We start from the raw sequence: 11,416 nt of genomic DNA, 5'->3' as shown, positions 1-11,416 counted from the left end.
TCAGTATACAGTGTTCCTAATGTTTTGTACACTCAGTATACAGTGTTCCTAATGTTTTGTATGCTCAGTATACAGTGTTCCTAATGTTTTGTACACTCAGTATACAGTGTTCCTAATGTTTTGTACGCTCAGTATACAGTGTTCCTAATGTTTTGAATGCTCAGTATACAGTGTTCCTAATGTTTTGTACGCTCAGTATACAGTGTTCCTAATGTTTTGAATGCTCAGTATACAGTGTTCCTAATGTTTTGAATGCTCAGTATATAGTGTTCCTAATGTTTTGTACGCTCAGTATATAGTGTTCCTAATGTTTTGTACGCTCAGTATACAGTGTTCTCAAACAACAGTCACTGAATCATGTTGGCACACTACCCTTGGTTTGTGATGATGCTCAGTATAACACAGGGAACGTCCTTGCTGTCTCATTCATCTCAGAACCCAGAACCAAATCTTGCGTGCGCTGGCTAGCTACAGTCTGTTACCAGAGACGACTGTCTCACATCATGTTTGGCCAGCCATAGGGTTTGGTATTGTACAGTGATGAGTAGTGACTGGAGTTTTTCCTCGAAGATGTGCCCAGAGAAAACTCTGGACCCAACCCACTGGGGACAGACATCAGTTCAAACGTCTAGTTTTGATTTGGTTTCAGATGTTAACTAACGTGAATTCAACGTGAAATCAACGTGAAATCAACGTGAAATCAATGTGAAATCAACGTGAATTCAACGTGAAATCAACGTGAATTCAACGTGAAATCAACGTGAATTCAACGTGAAATCAATGTGAATTCAACAAAACATTTCACCATATCGTTGGATTTATGCTAAAAAGTTGTGTAAAAACAGAACCAGTTTTCCACGTTGATTCAACGTTATCAAGATTGAATTTCTTTTGGGGTTGAAATGACGTAGAAACAACACTGTTGCAACCAGTTTTTGCCCAGTGGGTAGTAATGTCATCCAGTCTGTTGGTAACGTGTGTTTGGACTGGGGACTAAAAAGTTGGTCATCATGTAGTGTAGCCTTCATATAGTCTACAGTACTTGTATACACCTATAGCCTTCAGTTCCACACAACAATTAACTGCCCAGGGCTTCAGTTCCACACAACAATTAACTGCCCAGGGCTTCAGTTCCACACAACAATTAACTTCCCAGGGCTTCAGTTCCACACAACAATTAACTGTCCAGGGCTTCAGTTCCACACAACAATTAACTGCCCAGGGCTTCAGTTCCACACAACAATTAACTTCCCAGGGCTTCAGTTCCACACAACAATTAACTGTCCAGGGCTTCAGTTCCACACAACAATTAACTGCCCAGGGCTTCAGTTCCACACAACAATTAACCTCCCAGGGCTTCAGTTCCACACAACAATTAACTGCCCAGGGCTTCAGTTCCACACGACAAGTAAAATCTCAAAAAATATCTCATTTGATTTAAGATTCGCTGCTGGAAAAAGTGTCACCCATTGAGGGAATTTGCGGGACAGGAAATGACATCAGAGATGTTCTTTGCAACATCTGTGTCGGTCAGAGTCACATCCGAGCAGCAACATATGTATAGACAGTATTGCCCTTCCATGCAAAAAGGCAGTAACTGCTCGTTTGGTCCAAAATGAGTTCATGTCATGTTTTGCTTCATTAAATACATTCTTAATCATGTGGACAAGTATCCTGCCTCGGTTGTATTGTGTTCAGGAGAAAATGGGGGGGTCATGTTAGCCAGTAACTGCATGAAGATACTGTGACACCAAGGTAAATAAAAAGTATTTTTCTCAGTTCCACGCTATGAGCAGTTAATGTCTTTTTTTGCTTGGTCGGGCAGAGTATCATCTGAAGGGGACACACGCCTCCACAACACACACTCAGGGAGGCTTGGATTTGTTGGAGACACACACCAGGGACAGAGAACCGTGGTCAAACAGCCTGTACGGCAACGTCCCCTTCGTCGTCCACGCGTCAGTCTTCGGGTCGTAGCACTCGAAGCTGTCGGAGTCCTCTATGACGTCGTGTCCGTTGATGAAGCGTCCTCCGGTCACGTACAGTTTGTCGTCGAGCACCGTGACGGCGTGATGCATCCTCCTCTGCTTCAGGTTCTCACACTTCGTAAAGCGGTTGGCTTTGGTGTCGTACGCGATCATTCTTCTGGTGTAGCCTGTAAAAAAAGGACATTAGGAGGGGACAGTTAGGGGGGACAGTTAGGGGGGACAGTTAGGGGACAGTTAGGCGGGACAGTTAGGGGGGACAGTTAGGGCGGACAGTTAGGGGGGACAGTTAGAGGGGACAGTTAGGGGACAGTTAGGGGGGACAGTTAGGGGACAGTTAGGGGGGACAGTTAGGGGGGACAGTTAGGGGGGACAGTTAGGGGACAGTTAGGGGGGACAGTTAGGGGGGACAGTTAGAGGGGACAGTTAGGGGGGACAGTTAGGGGGGACAGTTAGGGGACAGTTAGGGGACAGTTAGAGGACAGTTAGAGGACAGTTAGAGGACAGTTAGGGGGACAGTTAGGGGAAAGTTAGGGGGGACAGTTAGGGGGGACAGTTAGGGGGGACAGTTAGGGGGGACAATTAGGGGGGACAGTTAGAGGGGACAGTTAGAGGACAGTTAGAGGACAGTTAGGGGGGACAGTTAGAGGGGACAGTTAGAGGACAGTTAGAGGACAGTTAGGGGGGACAGTTAGGGGACAGTTAGGGGGACAGTTAGGGGACAGTTAGGGGGGACAGTTAGCGGACAGTTAGGGGACAGTTAGAGGACAGTTAGGGGACAGTTAGAGGACAGTTAGGGGGGACAGTTAGGGGACAGTTAGAGGGGACAGTTAGGGGACAGTTAGAGGACAGTTGGGGGACAGTTAGAGGACAGTTAGGGGACAGTTAGAGGACAGTTAGGGGACAGTTAGAGGACAGTTAGGGGGGACAGTTAGGGGACAGTTAGGGGACAGTTAGGGGGGACAGTTAGGGGACATTTAGGGGGGACAGTTAGGGGGGACAGTTAGGGGGGACAGTTAGAGGACAGTTAGGGGGGACAGCTAGGGGGGACAGTTAGGGGGGACAGTTAGGGGGGACAGTTAGGGGACAGTTAGGGGGACAGTTCGAGGACAGTTAGGGGGGACAGTTAGGGGGGACAGTTAGGGGGGACAGTTAGAGGACAGTTAGAGGACAGTTAGGGGGGACAGTTAGAGGGGACAGTTAGAGGACAGTTAGAGGACAGTTAGGGGGGACAGTTAGAGGACAGTTAGGGGACAGTTAGAGGGGACAGTTAGGGGGGACAGTTAGGGGCGACAGTTAGGGGGGACAGTTAGGGGACAGGTAGGGGGACAGTTAGGGGACAGTTAGGGGGGACAGTTAGAGGGGACAGTTAGGGGGGACAGTTAGGGGACAGGCAGGGGGACAGGTAGGGGGACAGTTAGGGGGGACAGTTAGAGGGGACAGTTAGGGGAGACAGTTCGGGGGGACAGTTAGGGGGGACAGTTAGGGGGGACAGTTAGGGGACAGTTAGGGGGGACAGTTAGGGGACAGTTAGGGGGGACAGTTAGGGGGGACAGTTAGAGGGGACAGTTAGGGGAAGGAGCTGCTGATAAAGTAGTCTTGACAAAAGACAGAGGAGATATTGAAGATCTCAAAGTCCTAAGTAGACCAAATAAAGTTGTATTTAATTGAAACTTTAGATTGTCCTTTTTTTCTCCCTGACTAAAGCAACAGACCCAGTCTTCACCTACCTCCGATAATGTAGATCTTGTCATCGACAGACCCAGTCTTCACCTACCTCCGATAATGTAGATCTTGTCATCGACAGACCCAGTCTTCACCTACCTCCGATAATGTAGATCTTGTCATCGACAGACCCAGTCTTCACCTACCTCCGATAATGTAGATCTTGTCATCGACAGACCCAGTCTTCACCTACCTCCGATAATGTAGATCTTGTCATCGATGACAGCTGCTGGTGCAGAAACGTTCTTCACTGTCCTGGTCTCCATCATAGACCACATATTCCTGCCAATGTGATACACCTGGAGAAAGAGGATGGGTTTAGAAGAGTTTAGTGTTTCTGTGCAGATTTGTCCCCCCCAAAAAAGTTTCAAGAATTAACAGCAAACTCCAAGTCTTCAGTAATTCAACACCCCGAGACTTCAAATCTTCAGTAATTAAACACCCGGAGACTTCAAATTTTCAGTAATTAAACACCCCGAGACTTCAAATCTTCAGTAATTCAACACCCGAGACTTCAAATCTTCTGTAATTAAACACATGAGACTTCAAGTCTTCAGTAATTCAACACCCTGAGACTTCAAATCTTCAGTAATTCAACACCCGAGACTTCAAATCTTCAGTAATTCAACACCCGAGACTTCAAGTCTTCAGTAATTACCCACCCCGAGACTTCAAGTCTTCAGTAATTCAACACCCGAGACTTCAAATCTTCAGTAATTCAACACCCCGAGACTTCAAATCTTCAGTAATTAAACACCCCGAGACTTCAAGACTTCAAGTTCACCACACAACAGCAACCTCAACAGAAGGACATTCTGCCTACCTGTATCATCCTGACAGGGTTCTGCATCGCGTCGTCTCCCCCGAACATGTAGATTCTTTGATCGTTAGCGGCAACCGCCGGGTGTAGCACAGCCGTCGGCATGGGAACCATAGCCTCCCATTGGTTGAACATACTATTGTACCTTTGTACCGTGTCACACACCTGCTTCTCCGGCCCCAGGCCCCCCAGGACGAAGATAAAGTGCAGGTAGGAGACAGACTGGTGGGAGAAGCGAGGCTGGATCATGGGCTCAGTCGTCCTCCACTGGTTGATCTTTAAAGATAACGTATAGACAGTGGTGCTAACCACTCTGTGCTTGGTGTTCATGGTGAGGCCTCCCAGGACATACAGGATACTGTGGATACAGACGTAGGAGGCCTTATAGAGTCGCAAGGGCAGCTTGGCCAGCCACTGCCAGCGCTGAGTCCTCTCGTCGAACAGGAGTGCTTCGCGGGACGTCTGTTCGTTGTTTTTGCGGCCGCCAACTAGAACCAGGGTCTCCCGGCAGGTGAACCGCCGCGGGGTCACCCACAGGGGCTTGAGGTCCGACCCACACTTAGTAGTGATGGAGAACATGAGGCGTCGGACGGACTCGATGACCTCGGTGCACAGGGTGGAGGACTGGACGAGGGGGTCGCTGGCGATGAACTGGAACAGGTAGGTGGGGTGGATGTAGCGCAGACGCACCTTCCTGAAGAGGTCGGAGATGGCGCCGCGCCGGGAGAACGGGTCGTGGTGGATCCACGCCAGTAACGTCTCGAACACCTGTTAAAAAAAATATTTTAAAACGCTTAGTTCTTAAACATCCATTGATAGTTTTAACTTTGTTGATGATGCGCTGCTGCTTTTAGTGGCCGTTGTTGTTGATTAGGGTGTTTATTTTGAGTATTACCTTACCTGCTCCTCCTCAGCACAGAGCCAGTCATCCTCCAGGTAACCCATCAGCTCAGGTAAGGAGAGCTCACACAGGTCCTCAGAGGTAGAGACGTCAGAGAAGCTCTGTACTGCCATCTCCCTGGCCTGGAATCAGTCAATGAATGAATGAATGCCATTGACGATACACATGGGCTGAGTCCGAAATAGTACCCTTTTCCCTAATTCCTTTTAGTACACTACTTTTAACCAGGGCCCCTAGGCTGCCAAGTGAACTAACTACACCAGGGCCCCTAGGCTGCCAAGTGAACTAACTACACCAGGCCCTCTAGGCTGCCAAGTGTCCCACTACACCAGGGCTCCTAGGCTGCCAAGTGAACTAACTACACCAAGGCTCCTAGACTGCCAAGTGAACTAACTACACCAGGGCCCCTAGGCTGCCAAGTGAACTAACTACACCAGGGCCCCTAGGCTGCCAAGTGAACCAACTACACCAGGGCTCCTAGGCTGCCAAGTAAACTAACTACACCAAGGCTCCTAGACTGCCAAGTGAACTAACTACACCAGGGCCCCTAGGCTGCCATGTGGCTTACTACACCAGGGCTCCTAGGCTGTCAAGTGGACTAACTACACCAGGGCCCCTAGGCTGCCAAGTGAACTAACTACACCAGGGCCCCTAGGCTGCCAAGTGAACTAACTACATCAGGGTCCCTAGGCTGCCAAGTGAACTAACTACACCAGGGCTCCAAGGCTGCCAAGTGAACTAACTACACCAGGGCTCCTAGGCTGCCAAGTGAACTAACTACACCAGGGCTCCTAGACTGCCAAGTGAACTAACTACACCAGGGCTCCTAGGCTGCCAAGTGAACTAACTACATCAGGGTCCCTAGGCTGCCAAGTGAACTAACTACATCAGGGTCCCTAGGCTGCCAAGTGAACTAACTACACCAGGGCTCCAAGGCTACCAAGTGAACTAACTACACCAGGGCTCCTAGGCTGCCAAGTGAACTAACTACACCAGGGCTCCTAGACTGCCAAGTGAACTAACTACACCAGGGCTCCTAGGCTGCCAAGTGAACTAACTACACCAGGGCTCCTAGACTGCCAAGTGAACTAACTACACCAGGGCTCCTAGGCTGCCAAGTGAACTAACTACACCAGGGCCCCTAGGCTGCCAAGTGAACTAACTACACCAGGGCCCCTAGGCTGCCAAGTGAACTAACTACACCAGGGCTCCTAGGCTGCCAAGTGAACTAACTACACCAGGGCCCCTAGGCTGCCAAGTGAACTAACTACACCAGGGCCCCTAGGCTGCCAAGTGAACTAACTACACCAGGGCCCCTAGGCTGCCAAGTGAACTAACTACACCAGGGCCCCTAGGCTGTCAAGTGAACTAACTACACCAGGGCCCCTAGGCTGCCAAGTGAACTAACTACACCAGGGCCCCTAGGCTGCCAAGTGAACTAACTACACCAGGGCCCCTAGGCTGCCAAGTGAACTAACTACACCAGGGCCCCTAGGCTGCCAAGTGAACTAACTACACCAGGGCCCCTAGGCTGTCAAGTGAACTAACTACACCAGGGCCCCTAGGCTGCAAAGTGAACTAACTACACCAGGGCCCCTAGACTGCCAAGTGAACTAACTACACCAGGGCCCCTAGGCTGCCAAGTGAACTAACTACACCAGGGCTCCTAGGCTGCCAAGTGAACTAACTACACCAGGGCCCCTAGGCTGCCAAGTGAACTAACTACACCAGGGCCCCTAGGCTGCCAAGTGAACTAACTACACCAGGGCCCCTAGGCTGCCAAGTGAACTAACTACACCAGGGCCCCTAGACTGCCAAGTGACCTAACTACACCAGGGCCCCTAGGCTGCCAAGTGAACTAACTACACCAGGGCCCCTAGGCTGCCAAGTGAACTAACTACACCAGGGCTCCTAGGCTGCCAAGTGAACTAACTACACCAGGGCCCCTAGGCTGCCAAGTGAACTAACTACACCAGGGCCCCTAGGCTGCCAAGTGAACTAACTACACCAGGGCCCCTAGGCTGCCAAGTGAACTAACTACACCAGGGCCCCTAGGCTGCCAAGTGAACTAACTACACCAGGGCCCCTAGGCTGCCAAGTGAACTAACTACACCAGGGCTCCTAGGCTGCCAAGTGAACTAACTACACCAGGGCTCCTAGGCTGCCAAGTGAACTAACTACACCAGGGCCCCTAGGCTGCCAAGTGAACTAACTACACCAGGGCCCCTAGGCTGCCAAGTGAACTAACTACACCAGGGCTCCTAGGCTGCCAAGTAAACTAACTACACCAGGGCCCCTAGGCTGCCAAGTGAACTAACTACACCAGGGCCCCTAGGCTGCCAAGTGAACTAACTACACCAGGGCCCCTAGGCTGCCAAGTGAACTAACTACACCAGGGCCCCTAGGCTGCCAAGTGAACTAACTACACCAGGGCCCCTAGGCTGCCAAGTGAACTAACTACACCAGGGCTCCTAGGCTGCCAAGTGAACTAACTACACCAGGGCTCCTAGGCTGCCAAGTGAACTAACTACACCAGGGCCCCTAGGCTGCCAAGTGAACTAACTACACCAGGGCCCCTAGGCTGCCAAGTGAACTAACTACACCAGGGCCCCTAGGCTGCCAAGTGAACTAACTACACCAGGGCCCCTAGGCTGCCAAGTGAACTAACTACACCAGGGCCCCTAGGCTGCCAAGTGACCTAACAATACATACTTAAAACTAAATAAGTTCTACTGACCTTCTCCTTCAGGCTGTTGCAGTGTAATATCTCTGCCAGTCGCTTCATGCTGAGGCAGTTGTCTGGGCTCAGCTGCTCCTGAAATATATTACATGTAAAAAATGTAAATGTGTTTCCCCCAGGGACAAAACACACATTATTCATCCTATTAAAGTTTCAACATCAATGTGAAAGTGTCAGAGTTTAAAGCCGGGAAGCTAATTCATCTGTGGTCACCTGCAGGAATGAGGAGCAGGCCTCGAACAGCCTGGTGTACTGGAGCATGGAGGAAGCCTGCATAAGGGGCAGTACTATCTCCATGGTGATGGTTATGACCCCTGTGTAGACGTAGTCGACGATGTCACTCAGGATGCTGGAGGTGATCCCCTTCAACAATAATAATAATAACAATAATATTAATAACAACAATAATAAAAAATAATAACAATAACAATAACAATAATAATAATAACAATAATAACAATAATAACAATAACAATAATAATAATAATAACAATAATAATAATAATAATAATAACAACAATAATAATAATAATAACAATAATAATAATAACAATAATAATAATAATAACAATAATAATAATAATAATATTAATAATAACAATAATAATAACAATAATAATAATAACAATAATAATAATAATAATAACAATAATAATAATAATAATAATAATAATAATAACAATAATAATAATAATAATAATAATAATAATAATAACAATAATAATAACAATAATAACAACAATAATAATAACAATAACAATAATAATAATAATAACAATAACAATAATAATAATAATAATAATAATAACAATAACAATAATAATAATAACAATAATAATAATAATTAGAAAGATTATATTTGATTTGTACAGCGCCTTTCGTTGACAGGCAGAAACCACACAGCACTTTACATAAAAGCCTTCTCCTGTTTCAGTAGAGTGAGGCAGGACACTAGTCTAGTTTTACAAAAATAAAAAATCCTTTTTTTTTATAAAAAAAAAGTGAAACAAGCTTCTACCTTCAGATCCACCTTCTCCTGGTTCGTCTCTCTGAAGTGGTGACAGAACATGGCCGTGAAGTAAGGACTGCTGGAGGCCAGGATGTTACGGTGACAGGGGATCTCTGAGTTATCTGAACAGAGTAGCACGTCGGTAAGGATCCTGTTCTGTCTCAGACGGTTCAGCTGCAGTAGGAGGTAGGAGGACTGTTCCTTGTTCCTGTAGTGGAACACATCTACGTGTGGCTTTGATTGGTCCATTCTGGAAAAGAAAGGACTTGGTTTGATTTGATTTGGGAGGAAATGGATTCAATTTGGGTTTTATTTGGGGATTTTTCTCTGTAGGGGTGAGTGTGTATAGCTTGGTCAAGTCAGTGACATGAATGATTAAAAATCCACGATCAACAATTTTTCGCTAATATTTGAATGTTTTCTCCATCACACACATATTTCCTGCAGGATCCAAGGCTTAGGGGTTTCCCACCTCCGACTGCGACTCCATCACGATCATAAATACCTCAAATTGCATTTAGAATTTGTATCTTCAGTAGCACGCCGTTTTCTGCACGAAGAACTCCCAATGCAGATAGCGTGAGGCTCGTGATCAACATTCACATATTATAGTAGTAGTCCTGTCATAACCCAGCTTGGGGTCTAGCACCACGTCCTCGACTCTACCAGCATTGGGACACAACACATTCACTAGAGATGTTATCAGCGCTGGGTTAGGATGGTCTGATTACCCTGGAGTCAGACACCATCTCCATTTAGTCTCACGGATCAAGACAGACCAACAATACCGCTATGGTGATATTTCTGCAGTCTGAAGATATAGTCTGTAGTTATATAGTCTGTAGTTATATGGTCTGTATTCATATAGTCTGTAGTTATATAGTCTGTAGTCATATGGTCTGTAGTTAGGATGGTCTCCATTTAGTCTCACGGATCAAGACACACCAACAATAGAAGGAAGGAATGGTAGTATGGTTACGTCCATCGTCAGAATGAGACCAAAGCTCAGGTGGAAAACAGGCTGCCTAAGTATGATTCCCAATCAAAAGACAATGATAGACAGCTGCCTCTGACAGATGCCCACCCAGACCCTCCCCTATAGGTTTAGGTTTTGCGGCCGGAGACCGCACCTTTGGGGGGGGTACTGTCACGCCCTGACCGCACCTTTGGGGGAGGGGGTACTGTCACGCCCTGACCGCACCTTTGGGGGAGGGGGTACTGTCACGCCCTGACCACACCTTTGGGGGGGTACTGTCACGCCCTGACCGCACCTTTGGGGGAGGGGGTACTGTCACGCCCTGACCACACCTCTGTGGGAGGGGGTACTGTCACGCCCTGACCTCACCTTTGGGGGAGGGGGTACGGTCACGCCCTGACCTCACCTTTGGGGGAGAGGGTACTGTCACGCCCTGACCGCACCTTTGGGGGAGGGGGTACACCTTGGTCCTCATCCTTCAACAGCCCGTGACAATAATATTTCTATTCGTTTTATATGACTGTTTACACACAGGCAAACGTGTCAAGTATCCATGGTAATAACATCAACCTGACCTATAGCAGAATGTAGGTCAACAAGCGCTCCGCAAATCAATGAGTTAACTGTTTTAAATGAGAATCATTAGCTTGATATAATAGTTACAGTACAGTACATTATTCAAACACAGATTAGTACATTTGATATCAACTTGTTTTTGTTTTCTCCTAACCTAAGACATTGAAAGCAGATTGATTAATCAATCAGCAGCTAGTCAGATTACTACACTGGATCATTCACCATTCACAGCCAACAGAATGTTAGAATAACTCTGGTTGTTTTTTCATCTGATTTATGTGTAAATGTTGATCATTATCCATGTTTACAGTCAGCTACATTCAGCAGGTCAACCTCTACACCTCAGTACGACACACCTTCCTTCCTTACCTTGTCTCAGTTTTCTAATGCGTCTGAGGTCCTTTCACTCAGCTCTGCTATCAGCAACATTCACCCAGACATCTCTCTCTCTCTCTCTCTCTCTCTCTCTCTCTCTCTCTCTCTCTGTCTCTCTCTCTCTCTTTCTCTCTCTCTCTCTCTCTCTCGCCCCCCCCCCCCCCTTCTCTCTCTCTCCTACTGGTGGTTCTCTATAAGTGAAGGAGGGGCTGTTTGTAGAGAAACTGTTCTGTGTTTGTTGTTATGGTCTCTTTCCATGAGGTCTCTGGCTCTGTGTACATTCCTGTTTAAATATAGACCCCACTCTTT

The 11,416-nt window shown here is 47.4% G+C and overlaps 1 protein-coding gene across 2 annotated transcripts; it reads right to left on the bottom strand.

The window, feature by feature from the left end:
* Window positions 1–224: 224 nt before the first annotated feature.
* On the bottom strand, window positions 225–11,210 carry LOC109885795 (kelch-like protein 38). 2 transcript variants are annotated; one of them, XM_031812210.1, is made up of 8 exons: window positions 11,102–11,210; window positions 9,190–9,430; window positions 8,385–8,534; window positions 8,169–8,246; window positions 5,431–5,553; window positions 4,534–5,298; window positions 3,904–4,009; window positions 225–2,155 (listed from the first exon to the last, which is right to left on the bottom strand). In XM_031812210.1, exons 2-8 carry the CDS (start codon window positions 9,427–9,429, stop codon window positions 1,866–1,868), a joined length of 1,752 nt encoding a protein of 583 aa, XP_031668070.1. In that variant the 5' UTR covers window position 9,430; window positions 11,102–11,210; the 3' UTR covers window positions 225–1,865. The 2 variants fall into 2 exon arrangements, 1 of the variants encoding a protein (XP_031668070.1); XR_004206681.1 differs by having other exon boundaries at window positions 2,050–2,155; window positions 3,716–4,009.
* Between the last annotated feature and the right edge of the window lie 206 nt (window positions 11,211–11,416).

The sequence above is a fragment of the Oncorhynchus kisutch genome, unplaced genomic scaffold, assembly GCF_002021735.2.
Source record: "Oncorhynchus kisutch isolate 150728-3 unplaced genomic scaffold, Okis_V2 Okis02a-Okis13b_hom, whole genome shotgun sequence".
NCBI lineage: Eukaryota > Metazoa > Chordata > Actinopteri > Salmoniformes > Salmonidae > Oncorhynchus > Oncorhynchus kisutch.
This window is presented reverse-complemented; position numbering and strand designations above follow the sequence as displayed.

Excerpts from the sequence above, each read along its gene's own strand:
- LOC109885795 (XM_031812210.1), bottom strand. The coding sequence starts at position 9,429 with ATGGACCAATCAAAGCCACACGTAGATGTGTTCCACTACAGGAACAAG. Across the intron at positions 8,535-9,189 it reads AGGAGAAGGTGGATCTGAAG|GGGATCACCTCCAGCATCCT; the intron begins GTAGAAGCTTGT and ends TTATTGTTGAAG. Across the intron at positions 4,010-4,533 it reads ACCCTGTCAGGATGATACAG|GTGTATCACATTGGCAGGAA; the intron begins GTAGGCAGAATG and ends CTCTTTCTCCAG.